The 25,345-nt window shown below is 39.5% G+C and overlaps 1 protein-coding gene across 1 annotated transcript in view; it reads right to left on the reverse strand.

Annotated features, from left to right (window-relative positions):
• Positions 1–25,345, reverse strand: part of dnah7 (dynein, axonemal, heavy chain 7) — a gene marked incomplete at both ends in the record, with an annotated part of 95,715 nt that overhangs the window by 37,129 nt on the left and 33,241 nt on the right. The window contains 14 exons of the mRNA XM_083922144.1: positions 376–722; positions 1,404–1,734; positions 1,873–2,102; positions 2,492–2,737; positions 2,945–3,571; positions 3,794–4,013; positions 4,652–4,778; positions 5,904–6,072; positions 6,324–6,479; positions 11,842–12,039; positions 12,894–13,115; positions 15,793–15,924; positions 16,176–16,352; positions 18,622–18,804. Of these exons, the coding sequence (XP_083778270.1) occupies positions 376–722; positions 1,404–1,734; positions 1,873–2,102; positions 2,492–2,737; positions 2,945–3,571; positions 3,794–4,013; positions 4,652–4,778; positions 5,904–6,072; positions 6,324–6,479; positions 11,842–12,039; positions 12,894–13,115; positions 15,793–15,924; positions 16,176–16,352; positions 18,622–18,804 (3,365 nt within the window). The remainder of the gene's footprint in view (positions 1–375; positions 723–1,403; positions 1,735–1,872; positions 2,103–2,491; positions 2,738–2,944; positions 3,572–3,793; positions 4,014–4,651; positions 4,779–5,903; positions 6,073–6,323; positions 6,480–11,841; positions 12,040–12,893; positions 13,116–15,792; positions 15,925–16,175; positions 16,353–18,621; positions 18,805–25,345) is intronic.

Consider the following 25,345-nt stretch of genomic DNA (forward strand, 5'->3'; position numbering starts at 1 on the left):
CTGCAGCAGGAGTTGGGCCTCTTGTACAGCTACATGGCAGGGTGAATGCAAATGGTTATGTTCTCTAATTTTCTCCAGTATTTATCTAAGCCAATTATGAAATGACAAAACTCAAATATTCAAACAAACAGGGTTTTCTATTAACTTAAACATTTTCAGATTTCAACAACAATAATGATGTGAACATTTTCCTTTCAATGACCTCCATCTTGAATTGACTTGTTATATTAATCTCTTGAAATACGTGCTTATACTTGTAAATGTACCAATAAACAAGGTTTTTGTTACTCACATAGATGAAAAGCTCACTCAAGCTTTGTCAATATGCATCAATTGTCATAAATGAGCACATAAGAGGAGAAGAACGTTACTTACTTTTCATACTTGTCCATGGCACAAACCCACTTACACATGCCTTCAGCTGCAGTGGATGCAGTTCGAATCTTCTCTGGCACAAAGTCTGGGTTGGTTATGTACTTGTTCCGGATGATGGCAATGAAACTTGGTGGGATGTTGTCCTTGTCATAGTCATGGAGGCTTTGAAGAAACTTCATGTCTCCCAAAAGCTTTTTGGCTGGGCCCCAAAAGTCTTCCACTTTTTTACCTGAGCCGGAGGGGTCAGGCACACGATCTGGCTTGATGCCTTTGAGAATGCAGATGGCCTCCATCACCAGCTTGACAGCTGGGGGTGGGCTTTTCATAGACTTCACCACTGTGATATCCTGTACATAAAAAGGACCTCATCTATGGGCCTGTCCTCTTCACTACATTATTCCAGTATACCTGGCCTTTGAGGATGCCATGCCATTGTTCTGATGGCTTATAATAAAAATATCCCATTGGACTGAAGCCTATTTTTCGGATAGCCCATAATCCTGTAACAAGTGCAAGTGCATTGCTCTGAATGGCCATTTCTCTGACGGTACTCTGCAATTCAGAAGGACATGGATCATTTTTATCATCAAGTATTATATCACATCCTGATTGGCTTACCCAAATATTCTTGCCCTTGCCTTAACCAATCCCACTCCTCATGTCTAAACCAACCAACTCACCCAACAAAGCAACAAATACTAGCCAACCAGAAGCAGAGTAGGAAGGGTCATACCTCCCCCATAGTAGGAAGGTCCGATAATTTTGATAATTTTTCTGCATAATAATAAGCCATGTGTCTCTGTTTGGAAGTGTGTGTAGCGTATTTCCGGAGAAAAGGCCCTTCGGAGCAAAGCATGTTTGTTTTCGGGATAAGGGTCTGTTGGACAAATGGGCTTTCAATCCAGTGGAGTATTTTTCAGACTATTTGGCTTTTCGAATTTTGAGTCATAAGAACAATGGGCAGTCCACCTTTCAGTCGGCTGAAACAGCACTATTTCACATAAGGAAAAAAATATTGCTCCTTTTACCTGATTGGTGAGGGTATTCAACGCAGAGAGGGCTGACTCCAGGATAGGCATGGCTACAGCCAGGTCAGCATCGCACTCATCCTTGATGGCCTTGGCAGCCATGGCTTGTTCGTTGGCCACGGCCTCATCCACTTTCACCACCTTCTCTGTTTCAGCCACCTCCACAGATTCATGCTCAATTACCACCATCATCTCATCTACCTCCTTGCTGGCCACAAGCAGCTGTGGCTGTAGAGCCTCCAGCTCAACTTGCATAGTGGCCACCTGGTCGGCTGCTGACTCCAGCTTCTCGAGGCCCACCTCATAGCGACGTTTCAGCTTCATCACCTCACTGGGGAATGACAGGAAGAGATAAAGAAATGAAACCCTAATTTTACACATGGATAGTGTGAAGAATAACACATCTGAAGTACTAAAAAGAAATCATTAAAACTCACAATTCAAACACACATAATATCTTAAATCTTACGCTCTTTTTGTCTTCAGCAGGGCCTTAAAGGTGGAAATGAGTTCCAAGTAAGAGGTTGGGGTGACATAGTTGTGGCGCTGTAACTCAGTCAAAAAGCAAACTGATAGTTCTATGGTTGAGGTGTGGAAGCTCTTGCACATGTTGATGCAGCCTTCTCGGGCCTCATCTGTCATCTCAATGTCCTCCAGAAAGCGACAGGCCACTGCCTGCAGGGCATCCTCTGGCCAGGTCTGATAAGGAAGGAAATATGCTGTACTGCCACTGTGATACCATACATAAAGTGTATTGAAATATATGCCATGTTTTTCTGTTAATGTCATCAGATTCCACCAAAGCAAGTCTGAATAAAGATTTGGGCTGAGATCAAATATTCACTACGTTAAGTATTATGTTTGTCAATTGATTGACTACCTGAGGCATCTTTTAGTGTCACCAACAGCATACCAGAAATCATGCAACATATATGGACCTTTTCAAAGATATAACGTAAACATTCCAGAACAGTCCTAGTTTATTTCCTGTTGCAGTGTATGTGAATGACATCAGCTGACAGGAAGTTACTCAGGACCAAGGCTGTTGCCTAGCAATGGAATTCTGTTGAAAAGGTTTATAGACATACCTGGAACCAGTTAATGGTGCAGCAGTTAATGAGAGCGGGGAAGCGTCTCAAACGGTTCCTAAAGGCATCGCCGATGGGACTCATGGCTAACACCACATGCAGTTGTGTGCGACAGCGCTCTACAAACATGTTGAAAAGGGACAGGGGGCTGCCATCTGTCTGCTTGTCACGGTCACGTTGGCGGTCCAACACACGCATTCGCTCACAGATTTCCTGCTTCTCGTCAACTGCAAACAGATTAGGCACCTGGAAACAACCAAAAGATAGTCTGTGTTTGGGTATTGGCTTTGTAAAATAGAACTCCCTTGTTCCACATCTACTCTCAAATCAAACCAATTTTCTTTTCTTAACCCAAACCTTCATTCACCGATTAATCTACCCATCAGATTTTACACGTTCTCTTTCTCCCAACACATCCATCATTCCACCTATATCCCCTCCCATTCACTTTACCTCACCAGTGTTGAGCAGGTTTCCAATGTCCTCCAGGAATGACTCCATTTTGATTTGAGTGTCTGTGAAGAGGAAAACGCCATGAGCTTCACCCTGTGTGGACTTCCTCATTATAATCTTCAGGTCATCATGCCATTCAGTGGTTCCGTAGGTCTTGGAGATTTCCACCTGGAAAAGTTCTGCCTCTGCCATGTACGCAGCCAACCGGGTGAGAGACTGACGCCCACTCCCACCCACACCCACCAGCAGGGCGTGACCACTTGGCTGCTTGAGGATGCGGGAAATGCGGCACACATGTTCAATAGCAAAACGGAAGAGCACCAGATTCATGGGCGCTTTGCTGATGTTGTTGTACTCCTCCAAGTGAGACTCCACCACCTGTCGGAGCTGGTCGAGGTTGTGCACCTCGCGGTAGTTCCGGTCCTCGCCCTTAGGGTCATGAAAGTCACAGAACATGAGGCTGCGCAGGTCATCCTCAGTGACCTTTCCATCATGGTCCTGGTCCAGATGCTGGAAGAGCTCATGGAAGTTTTCCTTCATGTGACTCTGAGACACCACCTGTAAGTGGCCTATTAGCCAGGACCGATCTGTGTCGTGAACCAGTCGATCATAGTATACTCTCAGAACCTGTGGATCAATGAGACAAAGAAAGAGTGAGCGTGAGAGACAGGTAGACAGAAATCTATAGAGACATGGCAACACAGGGAAGGAATACTATGTCTTATAGGATGGGTTATCTTGACTGCAGCTATATCTATTTTCAATTTTTGTTATTCATATTTTATTTGCATGTTTAAGTTATTTAATAGCTGTCAGATATTTTCTACTGTTTGTTGTGTACACCATTACCTCATGCACCCAGAGCCGTTTGATGACAGATGGTTCATCTGCTGTCTCTGGCCGCGAAAGGCAGATGCCCTGGATGACCCGGGAGACATCACGCAAATTGAACAAGTAATGGGACTTTGTGGGGGTTGGTAGCAGGTTCTTGGTGGCCTCTTGGTACACTGACATGGTACTATTAACGATGTGAGAGGTCAGTGCTGCAAATGGCTTGGGGAAAGAAAACCTGTAGATGGAATAGTTCATTGTCAAGATCCCATTTTCAATATTCTCTATTGTTGACTTAGAAAAAATGAAATTGTTGGAATGTTTTTATTGTTTTGTTTTGTTAATGAGACGTTTATAAAATGACTAAATGAAATACATATGATCAAGGATCTTTTTCTTTTTTATCATTAACATTAACAATAAATTTCCGAAAAAGCCCAAAACTGCCCAAATGTGAAATCCTGTTAAAATGTATCAAGTGATACTTCTATCATACTTCTTCTCTTTTGCAGGAGTGGTCGGGTAGATTTGAAACCTTCCCAACAGATTTGATTGCTTTAGCACATGTGGTCTCTGAGGTAAACACTGTAACAGTGCAGTATGAGAGGAGGAAAAAGAACACATTCAATCCTCTAATTATTGAAAGAGAAACTGATGAATAGAATAATTGTTTAACAAATAACATTTATCCTCCTAACTTTGCATACAATTTTGCAGTTTTAGCTGCCTAATGGCCTTGATTGGTAAAAAATTTACAATTCATTGTGTTGCTTAAAGTGGAAGGACTTAAAAAAGTTGAAAAAGCTCTCCAGGGGTTGGAGCTCCGTGGATTACATGTAGGGCTGTGGTTATGAACATTCCTAAACATATGAATACCGTGTAGTGAAATGCCAGTCTGAGATCCTGGAGAAGATTGTATACATGGTCTTCTCATCGAAATCATTAATGGTAATCATGTTGAAGTGGCGCAAGTACCGAGGCGTGATGGGGTTTCGCCCTCCGCCTAAACAAGCAGGACAAAAAGAAAGAAAGAAAAACTCTAATCTTTGACAGAGATAACATTTCTGATAGGTATGCTTCAACTGAGGGTTTCTGCTACTCTGCTGTCTTTTATGGTGCACAGTTACAATTTGTTCAAGACAAATCTTATTACTGGTGGACAGAAAAGCAGTTTCTGTTTCTTTCTATTTTACTTTTTATATTATAATAGTCTTATTATTTTAGTGCATGAATGTATTAAAAGATGGCATAACCAATGCTACATATTGATCTCATGCTCTAAGTGATGTAATACATTTAACAGGTAACCTCATTCAACATGTTTTTTTCACAACACATTTTTTCATTACACATAAACTCAGATCAGTGCCTGCATACACAAAACAATCCCCTAGATACCACACTCATATGACAAGTCCCAACTTGCACAACTCAACTCATCATGTCTTGCAATAAAAGCAATCTGAGATAATAGAGTCCACTCTAGGGGTATTTTCAGTCGAGAACTTACTGTACATAAACATCATGTACATTTGTATACATTGACATTTATAGATCAGTTTAGCTAACTTACTAATTCATATCATATAGTTCAGATCAAGTGCATCCTCACTATAATCACTGAATAGGTGTAATAAAATTCAGAGTACTTGTCCTTTAAAAATGGACTCCTCCATTGTTTCCCTGGTGTGGGTCCAGCGTTTGCCATAGACATCCTGAGCAGCAGCTTAGAAAACCTTAACCACTGTCAGCACAGGTATCAGGAGCTGATACTGTAACTGTGTGGGCACCTGAGAGTGGCAACTATCCTCTCTCTGTCGCAGCTGTCGCAGCCAGCTGCCTCAATGAGCAGGGATGTCTCCGTGTTTTGTGTAGTGGAGGTGGAAGTGGTAAACACTTGCCTTTTGTATGCACCTTAAGGCATTGAGGAGCTCTACAAAACAGCAGTTAGTGGTTTGTGACAGTGACTCAACAGTACTTCGGCAGCAGTTTAGAGACACAGGGGGGAAGAGTATTCACCTGACTTTGCCCAACTGACGAATTGCAGTTTGTCAAATTATCTAGGAAAAAGGTAGCGTTGGTATAACAAATCACTTCTAATAAAATTTTGGGTACCACAGATACTCACCAGGTGGTCCCATAGCACATATGACCTGGATATCCACTAAGTTGATCATGGAGCAGTCCCTCATGTCATACCAGTTCCAGTGGTCAAGCCACTGGCGCAGCAGCTCCACAGGGGGCTGGGCACCATAAACCTCCCGAGCCGGCATGTTCACATCATCCACAAATATCACCTGATGATATACATCATTAATATACTTGGAATCAATAATACTGTAGCACAATGTATTTGATATTTCAAACTACAGTGTTTTTGTTTGCACAATTTTAGCAGATACATTTCAAAATTAAATGTTATAAAAGGACTAAAAATGTATAACTGTCAGCATTTTAGTGATTCACTGGACTGATATGAGTACAAGTAAAAAATCAAACAAGTCAGACCAACATATAACATCATAAGCATATAATAAAGAAGCTGTACCATTTTCTTCCCCAATGGGGGACCAAACACTCCTTTGCGTCGCTTATCTAGCTTGGACATAATAATGTTTTGGGTCTGGGCAGCTGTGGTCTGGGCTGAAAAGTTGATAAATAATGGGCTGTAGACATCCTTCTGCAGCTGATTCAACAGGAAGTCCTGAGCAAGAGATATGGGAAATATGAACACAGATTATCATCAAATCTCAAGTTGATTGTGTAACATCACCATGAATACCTATACAACACAATCATTCAAATAGCATCCATCTCAAACAAAAGATTAACAGTCCACTTGTGTATACTTTGAAAATAAATACTGTATGACAAACAAAGTAATAATGACATGGTTTGGGTGAGGGTCAGTCTCCCATAGCCACACATAGTCAGCCCTTACTTGAGCGCTGGCGTGTTGACTGACTACACTGCTTATCATTCTGGGATAAGGGGAAAAAACACTTTGGCTTGTTTGTATTTCATTAAACCAATCACAATTGTCTTGGGCAGTGCTAAGTCCGATAGCGCAACTAGCAGAAAGGGAGGAGAATGCCTGACATCTGGTGGTCCAATGTACATCTGGTACAAAAAAACCCGCAAATAATTAGGTAGTTTCCCCATTCATGACAACTGCATTGGGGGTGAATTTTTATATAATACCTCCTGTTTAAATTATATTAAAGGCTCTGTGTGTAACCTTTTAACATGTATTAATCGTTGCCTATAACAGCCTGTGGAGTGACTTCTGTGGAAAGGATGTGACGTTTTGTACTGTCACAGTCCATTGCACCCATCACAACCGATTCTACACATGCTGTGTTTCCGTTATACATTTTGCAGTGGTGCCCCTGAGAGGGAGCTAAGGTTGGCAGCTGTCCTGTGTAACGGCAGCAACTAGTTAGCTGATCTAGAGGGGAGTCGGACTCAGCAGTCCAGGCTAAGGCTTTGTGGTGTTGGGGTTTAGGTTGGATGAGGGTCTGGTTTGTGTAGTGGAGGCACATCATGTGTGGACTCTGTGTTGTGGTGGTACAACAACAACAACAACAGATAACAAAACCCTTTTCCCGAGGTGCAGACACTGATATGTGAAATATATTGTTGTTTTAGCTAGTAATTGTTAGCTAACGAAAGCTTTCTTGCCAATGTGGACAACTTGCTCGCAAGTTGATACAGTATAATATTGTCAGTGGATAACATCAGCTGATTCATCCAGATTCCATCATCCAGGGATGATCTGGCTGGCTTGTGGTTGCAAATTAGTTCATCAGCTAAAATTTCGAAGCAAGCAACAGACAGATCCATGAAGTGTAGCTAAGTCACAGCTAGCTGGCTAATGTTAGCTTCTTGCTAAATAACTTAGTTCACGGGAGCCTGAGCTAAGGTTGGCCAGCTGGCTGTGGCTTGGCTGTGCTGCGCTGCATGAATCTGCCATTGGTTGCTTTGTGGTTTTGGCTGATTGAGTGATTTGCAAACGTTATCCTAAATATGATCGTAACTCATTGTACAGCATTCTATCAATATGATCCCAGTCACTCACGTTCAGTCTCAATGTTTTTGCAAATACTCGCGCAAGTGCTGAGTTTGAGCAACAAGATGCTGACTGCAGTTCACTTAACGGCCACCGGTATCACTAATAACAAGGTTTTTCTGAAAGTTACACAGAGAATATTTAAAGCTTCAAATTGTTTAATATGCATAATGCATACAATTAATTAAATTAAAGCCATGGTCACTTTGAGGGACAGGTGAGTGCCATCACAGGTGACTAACTGACTGTAGGTTCACTTGGCCCCAAAGTGGAGATTGCTGGAACCAATCACAGCTCTTCAGAAACGTATGGGTGGTATGTCCATATTTATACAGTCTATGCTGTTTCCAAATGAAGTATACAATGTATATAATGTATAATGTATATAACAATGTATATTTGTACTGTGTGTGTGTGTGTGTGTTTTGTATGGAAAATCCATATAAATGAATGAATAAATGAATTAAAGAATGTATTTATTTTGGTATATATCAAGCTTACATAACCAAAAGGGTGTAGGTTAAAGCCAAAGCTTATATACCCCTACCCCTTTTACCTCAAAAAATTATACTCATTAATACAAAAGGATCAGATCACAGACATTTGAAACTAATCAGTTCACTTAAATTTCTGATCACAACAAAATAAAGAAGAGTGCGCAGCGCATACCATCAAATAGTACAAAAACATTAAACTTTGGGCGGCTGGTGGCTAAATTGTTAGTGCAGTCGCCCCATGTAAAGAGGCTGAAGGTCCTCGAGGCAGCAGCCGCTGTTTCAACTCTGACCTGTAACCCTTTGCTGTATGCCCCCCCCCCCCCCCCCCCCCCTCCCCCCTCTCTCTTTCTCACCCCATTTCCTGTCTGTACTGGATAATAAAGGCTTGGAAAACTGCCAGAAAAAAATAATCTTAAAAAATAACATTAAACTTAATTTTCCATACTGTCCACTTTCCATTTTCCATTATGTCGTTCTTATAAAGTCTTTTAAAGCCTAGAGTACAGAAGAATTTAATATTTTCAGGGCAATTATTCTAGCTGTTAACCCCTCTGACAGAGAGACAGTGATTTTTTACAGCAGTTCAAGTCTTTGGTTTCTCAAATAATCATGGTCTTCTCAGGTTATAAGTGGAATCCTTCATTTTAAAAAGATTCTGGATATATTAAGGAAGAAGTTTATTTTTTGCTTTGTACATGGTTTGAATTGTAATGTAATCAACTAGGTCCCTGAATTTCAAAATGTTCAAGCGACTAAATAGTGGGTTGGTTGGCTCACGAAGAGGTTTATTACTGATGATTCTTATAGCCTTTTTTTGCAATAAAAAATGGAATTTGTATTTGTTCTGTATGTGTTTCCCCAAACCTCAATGCATTATGTCATATATGGGGCAATTAATGAATAATATAAAGTGAATGTTAAGAGAGGAAAGCTTAGGCTTTATAGAGAATTGCAATGGATTTTGACAATTTGGATTTGACATAATTTATGTGTGATTTCCAGTTTAATTTATCATCAACAATAGCTCCAAGAAATTTGGTTTCAGGCACAAAGTCAATTTCTGCATCGTTTATTGCTACGTTTCTGCTTGAATTCCTGGGCTTTTTTCAAATATAATACACTTTGTTTTACTGAGATGAAGTGATAATTTATTTAAGTCGAACCATTCTTTGAATTTCTGTAGCTCTTTACCATATCCAGAAGCTGCCCAAAAGATCCCCACTACAGAACACAGTTGTGTCATCAGCAAATAGGATACATTTCAGGGATTTAGAAACCAAATATATGTCATTAATATATATCACCTAGTAACTTATGGAAGTCTGGGAATCTCATGGATAAATTCAATAAAAATGTAATCAAGCAACTTACTTGGCTGATAATTGCATACTTTAAAAAAAGCTCACATGAAATGTTTTAAAGTATTGTCACTCAATTTTCCCAATTTGTATGCCAAAGAGCCTGTGCAGGTAGAGTGCACATGAAATGATAACTTCTAGTTTGACTTCCTGGCAAATGATTGTGATAAGCTTTGTAATCTAATTAAATGCAATTTAGTGAGTATGACATTTGATAAAAACTGGATCGCAGTTAATCCCTGAAAATGACTTAGGGAATTAGGGAATTAGTTGCCCTCTGAGGACACAATCTAAAGTAATGTTCTGCAGGTCAAAAGGGTAAAATCAATTAATTTTATTATTGCGCATGAGGGTTTACAAAAGGGCATTTTACGAAAAGCTACATACGTATATATAACAAGCTTTTATGAAAGGAATATGAAGCAGATTTGATCTGTTTTCATGGTACTTTTATTAAGTACAGTACCATGTGTGTTCAGAGCGCATGCTTTAACTTCCCCTGTGCATGTGTATAAACATGTACAAAGTGCTCTTACACTTGCTTGTGAAATCATGTGAGAAACGACCTGCATAATTAAAGGGGACTTGTGATGTGAATAATCACAGGGTGCAACCAAGGTGTATCATCATCCTCTTGTCTCAATTATAAACCAGTGGCACAGCTTCTCTCTGTCTCACTCAAGAATAGAATGGAGCAGGTGAAGGAGGCTTGACTGTACCGGTGCTGGCACCATGCCAGTCATTATTCTTATGGTTTTGAGTACTGGTGCTCCTTTATTACGCCTGCCAGATTTGGGATTCAGCCACGGTCTGCTGGTTGTGGCATGTGACAGAGCTACCACCATGCAGACAGGCAGGAAGTGGAGAACAAGACAGGCTCCCCAGTGAGATGATCTCTATTCACCCCAGAGTCTCAAGTTTGAACATACTAATGGATGAACTAATGAAGCAAAGGGAAGGGTGTGTGTGTGTGTGTGTGTGTGTGTGTGTGTGTGGGGGGGGGGGGATTAGTCCTTGATTGAAATAGCTGAAGGTCTGCTGAGAGATACTCAGTATTCCTCCAAGGTGGCCATTTTACACCTGGTCTGTGTAGTTATGTTGCCTCCAAATGATTTGTATTTTCAGAGCACTTACTCCAGTTTCCTGAGGCTGGAACTACACTGCTTAAAAACTAATACTCACTCATCCTACGGAATGATGTCATTAGTAGCACAGGCAGGTTTTTTTTCTGTAAGTGATTAATCTAATTTCTGCATTAAAAATAGTCCATACCCCCAGTTTCCCTGGAGAAGAGACTAAAATAGAGACAAGCAGAGCTGCAAAACCCTACGACTTGTCAAGCCACTGTCCTATTGCCAACCCTGCCTTGCCTCAAACTTTTTTTTTAAATACTCCCCTAAAGTAAAGATGGTGGTGAAGCTAACAAAAACAGGAATTTATTCATCTCGTATCGTGCCTAACTTTAGTGTATCATAACATCAGGTATTGGAATTAATCTGCAGATTCTCCAGTTCAACATGACAGTTTTTGAGCCACAGCAAATGACTAATTATTGCAGTTTTGTGATCACTTGTGTCCACACAGTGTTTTTTTCATTTCATTTTTTTCATTTCCAATGAGAAGAGAGCGTGTGTTGGTGGCCGATAACAGCAATATTGTAAAAGGTAAGGTATTTCATGCTTTTTTATTATAAAGCAGGTGGGGGTGCAGCATAAATACTGAGAAAGCATTAAAACCCTCAATCCACAGAGAAATGCAATGACAGTGCAGAGACACTGAGTGTTTCAGACAGAAGTGAAAATAGGCGTCCCCTTTCAAAAACAACCATTATTATATTCAAAAGTGGTGTAACCCTCACTGATGTCAGCTACAAAGGTTGTTCATTTATGGTTGTAATGACAAAGTACTGTTGAGCCTTGTCGGACAATTCTGAAGCTTACTACTAAAATGGCTTAAGCACATATACCAGGCAATAGCCAAGATATTTTTTTCCCCAGCTTGGTCACTTTACAAAATCTGCATATTTATGACCTTACAATCCTTTCTTTTTCACGCAAAATACCTGAGTGCTTTCTGAATGTTATTCAGAAATGTTATTACACTATTAATAATATAATACATAATACATAGCAAATGACTCACTGTAATGTAGACACTCTTGCCAGTGCCAGTAGGGCCGATGAATATAGTGGGCTTCTGATGAGTTACGAGGAGCTCCATCAGTGCCATGTAGCGCACCGTGTTTTCAGTGGGCACAATGATCTCATTGAACTGCATGTCCTTGCATATTGGGAGAGCTGTCTTTAGCTCATCTGTCCACAGCTCCCACCTGCCCGGGCCCTGAAGAGGATTTTCAGTGCAGCATTTGAGATATTATAGGGTATTTTGCTCCCACTCAACCAATACACACCAAGCGGACCGTGTAACATTCACTCGACACATAATATCGAGTCTTTGACTGTAGGTAAGAACATAACACAAATTGTGTTAATCATAAACAATACAGATTTTTGATCATAAAAGGTCTCAAATATTATGCAACCCTTTCCTTGTGTTCAGAATTGATTCTTATCAATAGCCTACGAAAATATCAATAAACAAATCCTTTGTTACATACCGGCTCTTTTCCTCTTATCATGTTGTAACTGACACATTTTCAAAACAGATTTAATAAAAATAGATCTCAATTCTGCTTATCTTAAAATTGCTTCCCCCCCCCATTCTCCATGATAAAATAAGAATTTACTGGCAACAAATTAGGGGGGTGGAGCCTTGTGACAGACTAAAGCATGACACTTGATAAAGGTCACACAAAGACAAAAAAACAGTGTCCCTCTTGCCCCACTGTCTGAGGAAATATAATACATGTGAAGTATGTTAATCTCTCCAGTCCATAAGTGCTTGATTTAGAATGTAGAGGGGCTCTTTCCAGTGTGTGTTGTAAAGTAACTGCGGTAATGATGGTGTAAACAAAACTACCGCATAATATAATAGTTTGTATTCTTTACTGCAATAGAAACGTGTTTGTTTTTCTACCACTCTTGACTCATAAAACTACAACTGAAATATCTGCCAGTTTTTTCCATAAACTGCTCTTAGAGAAGTAAGTCACACATTTCACACTGTTTTGTTGTTTTGTTGAGGCATCACCTGAAGCCGCTCTCAGCTGCACAATCATCAGAAGAAGGCCCTACCTCTTTAATGAAGCGATACTGGTAGACTGTTCCCTCATTGGGCAAAGGCACTGTGAGATGTTTAGATGGAGCCTCGACAGTGGCCAGAATGCCGTGGCAAGCACGGGTCTCATCACTTAACGGGCCGTCAAGTACCTCCCTGACCACAGCATCAAACTTGACCCGGCCCGGATCATCACAGCTGGCCCCCACGGACCACACCAGGCAGAACACAAAGATGCCCTACATAAAAAGGAAAGGACAACCATCACTGCTTTTTATTTATATGTGTAAATAATAAAGTTCAATTGGTCCATGAAGGCGAAGGTGTTAGAAGTCCCTCAATTCTGACTGATAAAATAGCATTTTAAATTTGACTAAACTAAAGTATATATTGCAGCGTGTTGTAAACTTGACAAAACTAGTATATACTGCGCGTTTTGTGGCTAATCTAAATGGTACAATGGCTTGCTAAAGCAGCATAAAGGTACAACGATGATGATTTGGAATTATGTCTGAGCGTATTGAATTTGTGGATGACAAAGAGTCGCAGAAGTAAGTGATGTATGTGACGTGTGTCATAGCTTTAGCCATTAAAGAGGCGAAAATAAGTGTGTCCTTCCCGGTGTCACGGTAAGTAACAACTAAGCACTGGAGTAAATGTATATTTCAGTTAATTGCAATGAAATAAAAGCACTTGAGTAAAGTGCAAGCCCTCGAAAAATACATCTACATAGATGCTTTCACACTAACAAAAGTCAAAAATCCCTATGCAGAGATAGAGTTTGAAGGGAAAATCTCATTGTGCAGACAAGGTTTGCAATCATTGAATTGATTAAAATTGACAGAAACCATCTAAATTACTCAACCAATGCACAGATTACTTTATGAGACAAAAAGCAGAATCCGCAGAGGAGAGATTTCTTTGTTGGAAAAAACAGCAGGAATACTGTAAGAATTGGAAATGGCCTATCATGAGGCTTAGCTGCCTCATGATAGCTCATGCTGTTAAAAGGCTGATTAATTCAACACTTTGATAATGACTGGCTGAGAAACATGGTAGAGAGGGTTGAAAGGCATTCATCAGTGCAACGTGCCACAGGGGGATAATAGCTGCTTTCAAAAGACAGGACTCAGAGGCAAAAAAATCAATTGGAACTCAGGCAGGGGGCAGAGGAAAGGGCTCATCTACCAAAACTTTTCCACTCTGTGGGGCTGTGTGGAGGCACTATTTGTAAAAGGAAAAAGGCGAGCTCTTTGGCGTATGCGTCTTATTTGTTTACTGATTGCCAAAATAAATCGTTTTTGGATGTGCGTTGAAGGAGCAATGCCAGTACACGAGGGCCAATGCCAAAGTTCATTCTTTTGTTTAAAGTCTAAGAATTTGGAAGTAATAAAGTGCTGAATCAAGCTGAAAATACCACAATCAAGCTACCACTCCAACAAACCAGTGTATTTACTCAATTAGTGCAATTTCCATTTGTGTATATTTTTTTCCTGAACCATGTATTTCTGCTTCAATAAAAACAGGTTGATGACTGACAACTGACAACCAACAATAAATAATTGAAAGGCAAAACAAAATATTACAGTGCCAGTTGCAATTTGCTTGATCAGACATATTCTAAATTTGTATCCTGAGATTACGACAGTCATTTCCTCTCTGTGCAGTGAGGCCTTGGATGTCGGCTTGGTGTTTGTAAGGGCTTGTAGTTTGACCGTTTTTTAATCTATCAACTAATCTGGCAAGAAAGATGTATGTTACATCATGGAGGTAGATGTTTAACACTCAGAATTTATGAATAAGAGGCATAGTTGTGTTGAGAATTTTGAGATTGGAAAGAGAATATTGTGGTACTTCCAGGACAATGGGCTGCACTGCAAAACCTTCCTATAGGGTTGTGGGTCTACGGTAGCTGATTAAAACTGTCTAATAACCCAGCATGGTTCTTTATGATGCAGTAGCCAATTGTGAGTTTCAATTAATATCTTATTATTGTTAATAATAATAGCAGCGGTAGTGGGTGTTCGTGTGCTATGATCTGTATAGCTAATTTCACTATTTATGTCAACTATTTAAATTACTATATTAAGGCTTAAAGTTTTGCATAATTAAGGGCATGGTTCATTTGAGTGGCAGGTTACTCAACTGTACTGTTAATGCCTTTTGGGGAAATATTCATGCAAATATTAAGACTAATAATTAACTTGCTGTGCATTTAATTGGACTAAAGGACTGTTCAACAAGTATGTGCTCCAGTTTTTTCCGTGAGTGAAATTTTAGTATTATTTATTTATATGTAAGCATTAATATTTCACAACAGCTGAGTGGGGGAATTATAATCTAAAGATTGTTATCATTATCATTATCTTATTGCAGATATGTTGGTGTAATCTAAATTCAGGTGAATCGATTTGCTTCAAATTGTTCGTTAGATGTGTATTAAGTACAGTGTTAGATAGATAGACACAATCGGATTCTATTTCTGTTGGTAACTGACTGGGGGGGAGAGAGTTAGCCGCAGTAGCAGCTCAAGTTCAGACAGCACAAACTGCAGCAGGGTCAGAATCCGTAAACCGGAATGCACTGTTGTGACCCCCGGTGCTGCGGTTTGTGCTGTCTGAATTTAAGTTGATACTGCCACTAAGTTACTCTGACTCCTGGCTGCCGACCTTGGCTTTTCTTCCAGCGAAGTTGTCTTGCTGGCTTGTGAGCCTAGCTTGTTAGCCCTCTCTATCTTGGTAGCGTTGAGGCATACTTCGTTCAGCTCGCCTCAGCCCCCCACCTTTTTGCCCAGGAGTCATGACATTGCCAAGATGGAGGTGGCTTGAGCCATCAGGAGCCACTTTTTGGAAACCTATGGTAACGTCACAGAGACGACGTTACCATTGGTCCACAGTGTTTGGAGTATACACAAACCTCCAACCAGGAGCAAATATCTTTGTCATTCATGCTCTTCATCTTTGCTTGATCATGAAACTCATCCATCATACAGTCCATCAGATTCATCAGAGACTTGACTAGATTGGTGTCAGAGGTCGGGGACAGCTCCTGAAAGCAAAAAGAACAGAAATGATCTCTAAATATACTTCAGGACTCAGAAATCAATAAAAAGTTAAAGGGTTTGACTGAACTTGGCAATCCATAAACAGTTGCTGTTTAAAACTAAAAAGTAAAACGATCAATTTCAAACCTTAAAACTTTAGAAATACACATAAATGTAACATTAATGCATTTTTTGGGATGTAGTTGTGTAGATGCATTTTGAAAGTCAACAGTATTTCCTGAGGATGGGTCAGCACCTTGGTAGCCTTTCGAATGAGTTGCAGGCAGACTGGCAGTATGCGGTCAAAAAGGGAAGTGATGAGGTCTTTGAATGTTGCATTGACTGTGGCTGGCAAGGTATTGAGCCAGGACAGCATAAGGGGCCGCCAGCCAAGCATATGAGGCTCCATGTAGATCATACCACAGCGAGACACCTGCCACAAACATATATTGCATTTGAAAACACACATCTAAAGGACAATAAATCTATATCTAAATCTAAAGGGTTTAATGCTTAATGCAGTATATATCTTCACTCTGAGCCAAACTATCGGACTAGTAAACAGAATTACAACAGGATAATTATCAATAAACCAGGATGCAATACTGTTTTAGTAATTAGGTGTGGACAAGCAGTGCAGTGCTGACTAGCATTCTATAGGTGGTGTTGTCCCATTTTAACTGAACATTACAACATTTAGGAGTTCATCCAAAAAGTTGCATCTATCTATTTTTAAGTTACATGGCATACTAGGTCTGGGCCATATGGCCAATATCTCATATCAGGGTATAAGTCATTTCATATCCCGATAACGATATATATCACCATATAGCATAATTCTGTCAAAAAAATATATAATATATAAATATTTGGTTGAATGTAGGCTATCGATAAAGGCAAACTGCAAAATGCGTTTTTCCCAGAACATTCTTGGACTTGGACTTGGGTATATATTAGGACTATATATTATTTTTAATTGCACTGTGAACATAAACTCTCTCATTCTGCGCAGCGAGAGCCTGACACAGGACTAAGTCCGGTTGCATGCAAGTCCAGTGCTGCCGGTCGTAAAGCAGGTTACTGAGTGATGTGATTGCTGTTTCCTGATATGGGAATCTTATTAAAAGCATTTGTGGTTATAACATAAATGTGTTTTGTTTGTATCTTTCTTTGACAATAGCTGACAGTATACTGTATTTAGAACTTTAGTTTCCGGTGTGTGTAGACTGGTCTGTGTGTGTGTTACAGTTGTTTTCTGGGGATTTAATGAAGAGAGAAAAACAGTGTATGCTGGCCCACCCCTCAGCCTGTTAAGTGCATGATTTATGACACCGCAAAATAAACGTTTGAGCGAAATATGAAATGATAGAAGTTTTTTACATATTGTCATATCGCACAGTCCTATAACACACTATAGGTAGGGTAGTAGTAGCATTAAACAACCCTCATGCCAATATTAGAGCGGACCTATAGATGAAAATATAGCCCCAGAAGCCCACAACCTTTTTCTAAAGAGTAGCTTTTAATGAGATCTCATAGCTCCAAGTCCCAGTCCCAATAGCTTCAGGAGGAAATGCAGGTAAAGTTAGAACAAAGAAAAAAATTGAGCAGAGATGGGTGAAGACAATGTATGAGCTGTAGCTAAGAGACAAGCAGATATGATAGAAGAAAAAAGAAAAAAAAACGAAGAGTGAGGATTTAAGAAAAGGGAGATGAAAAGAAAAGAGATGAAAAATTAAGTCAAAAAGGGAAGGAGAAATCAACTCAAGCACTTGAGGGATCCTGCACAAAGTGGGGTGAGCTCACTGTGATCAAAAACGGTGATGCCTCTGCATTCAGCATGATGAAAGGAACAGATGCCAGGCTATATGTATTTTTAATTAAGAAGTGGTGCCAGGGAGATGCTAAGGTATTCTCTCAGGGCATCTATGTATGTATTGCAATCAGGCCTTTGTTAATGCCCAACAACAAAGAACCATAAGGCAGGTACAAAACAAAAAAAACTTTGTATGTACTGCCAAAGATCTATACATGGTTTACAGTTCATTTCATGGGAATTAAAGGGAGATCTCACTGTAAGCGAAGTTTGGCGATTGACCGCTGTTATTAAAGATTATATCCTGGATATTTCCTTTGAAACATCTGTAACATCCCAAGTGTTACGACCTCTCGATTGACTTCTTTTTAAATTGCACAAACTGGAGTACTTCCTTGTGACTGTCTGGGGTTAATAGCATTCATTACTCCAATCTGACATGCCAATGAAGATTGAGGAAAGACTAAATTTGCTGCAAATACTGAGTCAAGCATGTAATAGATAACATTAGTTCATTTTTGACAAACTTTTGGTTAGATAACAGAATATTAAAGCAGACAGCCCCAGGGCATGACCACTGAAATCAATACTACAGAAAGTGTGTAATAAAGACGGGTATGATGGACATCATGAGTGAAAGCCTGTAACTGGAAGGGTGATGAGGTGATGTGGGTAAGGAAGTGATGGAATGTATTCCCCAAAATATGCTCAGAACCAGTGCAGCATAACAGTAAGAAAATCATCTGTGTACAAAAAATTGTACGTTTCTAAATAACAACAGCAAGTTGTTAACTATATCAATAGATTATAAATCATCACTGCTACAGAATGGAAAAGCAGGAAACACAGTCAAGAAACCCTTAATCCAAACAGAGGTGCTTCTCACAGTAGCTGGTGATGCCACCTCCAGGTCCATGGGCTCAAAGATGAGGCTCATTTGCGGTGACATCTGAATGATCTCACCGCTCATCAGACACAGCTTCTTGTTGTCGTCGAGTACTGTGTTCATATTCTCGATCCACACGGCATCCACCGGGCCGTCAAAGATAAGCCATTTTCTGTCAGGGCTCTGAGAGAAGGAAGAAACAAGATGTCTCACACCTTGAAGGAACATTTTAATTCATAGCACAATTACATGTGTATATGTAACAATGACCACAGATGGAATGAGGGATGTATGGATGTAAGGAAGCACAAATGGCCATATAGATACAGTTCCACGAAATGTTTACCTTCGTGTTTTTGCATAATTTATATGGTATAGTATAAAATGGTAAAGGCTTTGTGTCTCCTCAATGGCTATAGCCTCGTTAGTAAGTGTGGATGAATGATATGTGTGTGTTATACTGTATTTAAATTATGTATTTAGATTTCATCTGGCTACGGGTATTTGCTAGGGCGTTCACTAACGTTTGCTGATGTTACAGATACAGGAAATGACTATGTTGTGCCGTCTCGCTTCTAAACTGTCTCTGGTTTGAGTAATTGGTTACTTTCACTAAGGAGCTTGTGTTTTTCGGTTTGGTTCAAGATATTATAAATCTTTATTTATCCCCTGTGGGGAAATTCGGTTGTTGCAGCAGCTCAGTAGGAGCAACAGAAATATATATAGATGAGTATAGAAAATAACAGCCATAAAAAATAAGAGGTACATAAAACTAAAATTAATAGAATAAAAAAGAAAGAGTCAATGTAACATATTAACCTTATGTAGTATAGTATGGTACATTATGATGAAAGTGAGACATAGTATAAGGTGCAGCAGAGTATTAATAAATTATAGATTTACATAATAGCAATATAACATAATATATAGTAGAGTATAATAGTGCAGCAATAAAATATACATAAGGAGTATACTGTAGGTATAGTGCAGCGGTAGTAGACAGTCAGTAGGGTTAAGTAGAAACGACTGGCCTGATTTGCATTAAATTGGGCCAAGGAAGAACCTGTTAAGTTTAAGTTTTGGAGTGGATGTGAATCACAACATTGATACGCAATTTTTTTTCACTTTACAATTTACAACATGGCATTGCTTCAACGTAGGTCTGCACTCTCCGCTCTCCAAGTGCCTTTCTAGTTAAACCTTATTTTACAGTAGTGGCCTCAACCAAATGCTTCCTGCATGTGTTGATCATCTCCACACTGAACAGGAGGAATTTTAGACAGGGTTATTTTGTTGTTACCTCCCCCAACTTCTATTAAGCATCAGATGACTGACATCTACCCTGAAACTGAAACTTGCAAAAAAATTATCAGTGCACTGTTTTCTCAATGAATAATGGATGTTCAGGTCCAGAAGCAGCAAAACGGCAAGGAATCATGATGATCAAGACTCAATGCTTCACTTTAAGGATGATGTTAAGACTTGTTTTTATTATTCCAAACAAAGCGTAAGGTGATTCTGCCAACATAATATTGTCCTTTGTTTCAGGTTTTCTGAGAATATTGTTCCAGTAACATAATAAAACATTTGGGTTGCCAATTTGAAATATACAGAGTCATCAATTTATTTTAAGGGAGAAATGTGTGTTTCTTCATGAGGCAATTCATTTATTTTTCTTATCGCTGACACATACATGGCAACCTCAGGGACTGAGATATTTCAACAGATCTTTAACTGTAACCCAACAGTTCCTGTCCACTTTTTTAAACTTTCTGGTAAGACTTTTTTTTATAGAGGTCATGTCTATAATGCATTATAATCACATTCCTAAGACATTAAATTCATTTATAAGGGATTACAGTGACTTTGATGAAGATCAGACCATATTTTTTGGATTAATTATGCATAAATGTCAGGAATTCCATAGGGGTCACTTTTTTTCTTGGCACTATAGATAAACACTAAAACCTTTAAACCCTGGGGAGACTTTTTACTTCAAGGAAAGGACAAGCTCAACTTACCAAAGGGTTGGCCCCTGCAGTGCTAAAATATACAGAATGTCCGAAGTATTCATTGAGCTTTAAAGTTTAGAAGAAGAGCTTAAAAGTACATGAAAACAACTTGTTTACTACACTTGCCTTTTAAAGACAGTGCCTGTATCATTTAATTGTATGCACACACTTATTCATTTATTTCCCACTGAAAACAGAAACAGAAATGCCTGTTCATACTTTTAAGGTCATTAAAGAACACCTGTGCATTATCTAAGTGAAGAATGTTTGCTAAATGAATGAAATTAACACCTACACTGTTCTAATGGAGGTTGACAACAAGCGTCATTTCTCCAGTTAAATGGGCTGGCAAGAGCTGTGTTTTAAATTGATTTAATGTAATATAAACAAATGGAAGATGCCTGGGCTGGAGCCATCTGGTGCTTGTGAGTATACCGTAATGTAATGATCTGAAAGAGAGTGTTGGCACTGAAAAAAAAATCACATTGTAAATGCAGAGTTTAATACACTACACTGCTGCTGACTCTAGATTAGCACATACAAAATTAGTTTAGTAAAATGTGATGCAGAAAAACAAAGAAAGACTTTTGCACAGAGGGGAAAATGACTCTTTGAAACTGAATTAGAATGAGCCTTGTTCACGTTTTCTATTTTCATTGCATCAGTATGTACTGCCTCAGCTGTCATAACCACTTCTCGCACTCCTTATTCATTGACAAAAAAAAACCCAAACAATTTGTAAAATGACAACTTTATATACCGAGCCAATTTTTAAAATGACAAGTTCATTTGGAAACGATTTCAGAATAGGCCAAACAAATGATTTTCCATTATGACATGCCTCCACTGCCATCTGTAAGTCGTTGGCCTATGTGTGCTGTGTGTATAGGAATGAAATAGCATTATTAAAGATTTAAAATTAACAAGACAGCAGAATGTTTCTTTTGTTTACCTTGTCACTGCAGCCTCTCTTTCTACCAGCTTGAAATTAATTGGATTGTCTTATCCATCCTAAACTAAGGCTGAGTAGATGATGATGTATCTCATCTTCATGTTGCACAACGCTTTAGATGACACATTTGAGTATGTTACTCGGATTGGACGGCTCTTGTTATTGGTTAGGAAAAATCAAATCTCCCTACGGCAATTGGTTAGAGTGATGTTCCCAAACTTTTTCAGCTCCAGACCAAAAAAAGAAATTTGGTGTCTCCGCAGGACCTAAACTAACAAAAATACAGTTACGAGATTGAGAGTGATTGAATCACAGAAGTCACGATCAACACTACCTCCGAACTAGCGTGAACACGTTTTTCAGGTCAAGGTTTGCGAGAAGAGAAAGGAAGGGGTGCAAACAGTCATCTAAGCTGAACGGAAAAGAAAGAATGCTCTTCCTCCATTTTAATTAGGGAAATGAATTCCCATACAACAGCATTGTTATCCAATAAAAATTGGTCCCGACCCTAACTTTGGATTTAACTTTGAGTGCAAGCCATGTGACAGTGAAGATGTAAACTCAGTGTAACTAGTTCATGATTCAAACTGATACCAGCCAACGATGCTGTGTCAGTTAATACGTAACTACTTTAACATTCTTTGACTAATCATGGTCATTTTAGAGCAAATTGTCAAGATTTTAAACAGAGCATAGGACCTGAGCATTGGTAAAGTAGGGATAAACAACTACTACCTTTGTATAAGTAATCCAGTCAAAAAGTAACTAAACATTGAGAAATAAACACTTATTAATGGAAACAGAAAAATAATGACAACAAATACCTCTACTAGATCCTCCAACCCCCTGAAGTAAACAGTCACCTGTAACCATGCTAGGGGTAATCATACCCCCAAAGTTCCAGTGAAAAGATAAGGAAGGGTTAAGATTAGTGCTATACCTCTAACGCTAGCCCTGAGAGCTCACAGCACTGCAACAAAAGAAAAGACATGGAAATAGAGAAAGCACAAGCAAATTAAAAAAATATCTTCATCATTTTGACAACGCATGCGCAGCATTTAGAAAACACACTGCAAAGACCCCAATGCATTAGGAAAAAGCGCTGCAAATAGACAGCAACACAACGGAAGTGTTTTGACAGAACACTAATAGTGATGCACACGTCTGTTTTTTTTCACCTGTGTTTCGCCTAGCACTGCCCTACAGCCAACTACATACTATGGTTATACAAACTATGGTTAATAATCTATGATTCCACTGTGCTTTCATGCTACATTGCTGTTGGCTCCCAGTGAGCGGTCGCCGTCCCAGGGGCTGTCGCCTCATCAGAGCGCCGCCGGGGTAGGGTTCGGTCCTGTCACTCACATACTATGGTTACACAAAAGTAATAATCTATGATAATCTATTGCTAAACTATTGCTTTCATGCTACACTGGTGTGGGTGTGCTGCCCCCATGTCGGCAGTTAGGGGAAAGTTAAGAGAAACTTAACAGCTGAGCGTCTGCTCCTCTGTTTTCTGCATCTCTTACTGTTGTGAAAGCATGTTAGACATTTTAGGAAAAGCATTAAAGCTGTCTGAAACCAATTATGATATTTATGAAAGCTTTATTCTAGTTATGAAAATGCAAAATGGGAGATTCCACTGATTTTTTCTACATGTAGCCTGCTTAACTTCCCCCTCAACCAAGAGGCTGCGAATCAGTTGCTAGCTTAATTGTGATGACCAGAGAGAGCCACTGCTTTTCGGATGCAAAGCTCTCCATCTCCCGCTGGAGTGCAGTGTGAAGGTGGCAGTGTGTTTCCTACGTCTTGACAGCAGTCGAAGCCCAGGGCACTGACGGGTCCACGGCTCATTGCTCTGAACGCCGCTGTTGAGGCGACAGCCCCGGGGCGGCAGATACTAGAGCTCGATGCTAGATTATTTCGTTTGTATAACCATAGTATTTGGTGTGTTGTGGTCTTTGCATTTCTTTTTATTTATGTGTTATGTTAAAGTCTGTTTGCAACGCTTTTTCTTAATGTGTTGTGGTATTTGCAGCTTATTTTCATGAGTTGACCTTAAAGGTCCAAATTGATGAAGATGTTTTCTTAATTTACAGTGCTGTGGGCTCTCGAGGCCACCATACTAATGACTCTAAAGATTTTGATAATTTGTTAAATAAATGCTGAAACCAGAAATGATTGAGGAGAAAAAAAAGTGTGAAAAGCCGAAAAGTTTCAACAAGCCAATACTGGAGCTTCAAGATCTACTGTATGATGTCGAAAGCACAGTTTGACACATTTCGACAATGCTTGAAGCTTAAATCAAACTGTGATCCAGCTGATGCTGAACAGCAGCTGGAGTTATGGTAAACACTCCACCGCATGTAGCTCAGAAAAACAGCACCTTTGAATGTTTATGTCTCTCAGCTTAACTTCTTTCACAAAAACTAAGTCTGTCCCTTTTGAGTATTTTGATGGATGTCAAGACTGTTCCAAAACCATTTATGGTGGACAACCATTTCAGTACAACAGTTTTGTATGTGTTAAAAATCTGGCTGACAATTTTAGATGAAAAATTCTTGCAAAAGCCTCAATGAAACTCAATGACTATAGAACTATAGTCCCATCTGCTTCTGTTATTTTTCTTCATAGTGACTACACAGAGTATTTGGCTGTGTTGTGCATGACCAAAATATAGTATCTCAGAGGAGCTCTTTGTGTATTTCTGGCAGCCTGTGTAACAGAGTAGTTTCCCAGTCACAGACTCAATCCATAACCTTGAGATATTAAATAACTCTGAGGATACCAATAGTAAGGCACCTTCCTAGCTTTTCTACCCGGCCGGATCCTCATCTACTAGCAGGTGTGGCATCTCCGCCAGGATAAAAAATTTGGATTTCTAACCTTCCATCATAAATGTGGGAGCAACTCCGGTAAACATCAGAAGCTTTTGAGCCTTTGAGTTCCACAATAACAACCACAGTGTAATGAAAACAGATAATACCTGTTCCTCACTGACAGGAGATATTAAAATAGTTCAACTGAGCACCTCAAACATACCGTGCAGACAGTTTAGAATTGTTAACTATATATACGTATATATATATATATATATATATATATATATATATATATATATATATATATATATATATATATATATATATATATATCATGGGATACCATAGTAACAGTACTTGTGCGTGATAACCAGTTAAATCATTTTAACTGAAGACAGACAAAAGTGCAGTGCAGGCTTTCAAATTTGCTGGGGCAGTGACAAGCAGGGCTTCCTGAGCTTCTTCTCCATTGTTCCACAGTCACGCTGAGTCTGAGCGAAAAGGCGTTTAGTGGTACCAGGTAGTATATATATATATAATTAGGGGTGTGACGAGACCCTCGGCTAACGAGACGAGACATGATATTGATTCCATGAGAACGAGATGAGATTTTAACACCATTTTAAAATTTCCGTATATTTTCTTAACAGGGGTTTGATTTTAGCAGAGAACTGTGAAGGTGCTGCAGGTGTCTTTGCATAATACTTATGTTAGCCGTGGTGTAGCCTACGGTACTCACGCCAGGAAAACAGGGGAGAGCGTCCTAGCCCGTTATATACGGAGGCTTCGAGTCCGTTAGTTGCTGACACTGAATATAACTTGGAGCCCGATGTTTAATTAGCTGTGGGAGCTCACGTGTTACCTGTTTGTGTTACAGTGCTGATAGCACTATCTTCTTACAGTGCTTATGTATTGTTCCTGTGATATCTGTTACTCCG

This window comes from Echiichthys vipera (assembly GCF_963691815.1).
Source record: "Echiichthys vipera genome assembly, chromosome: 10".
NCBI lineage: Eukaryota > Metazoa > Chordata > Actinopteri > Perciformes > Trachinidae > Echiichthys > Echiichthys vipera.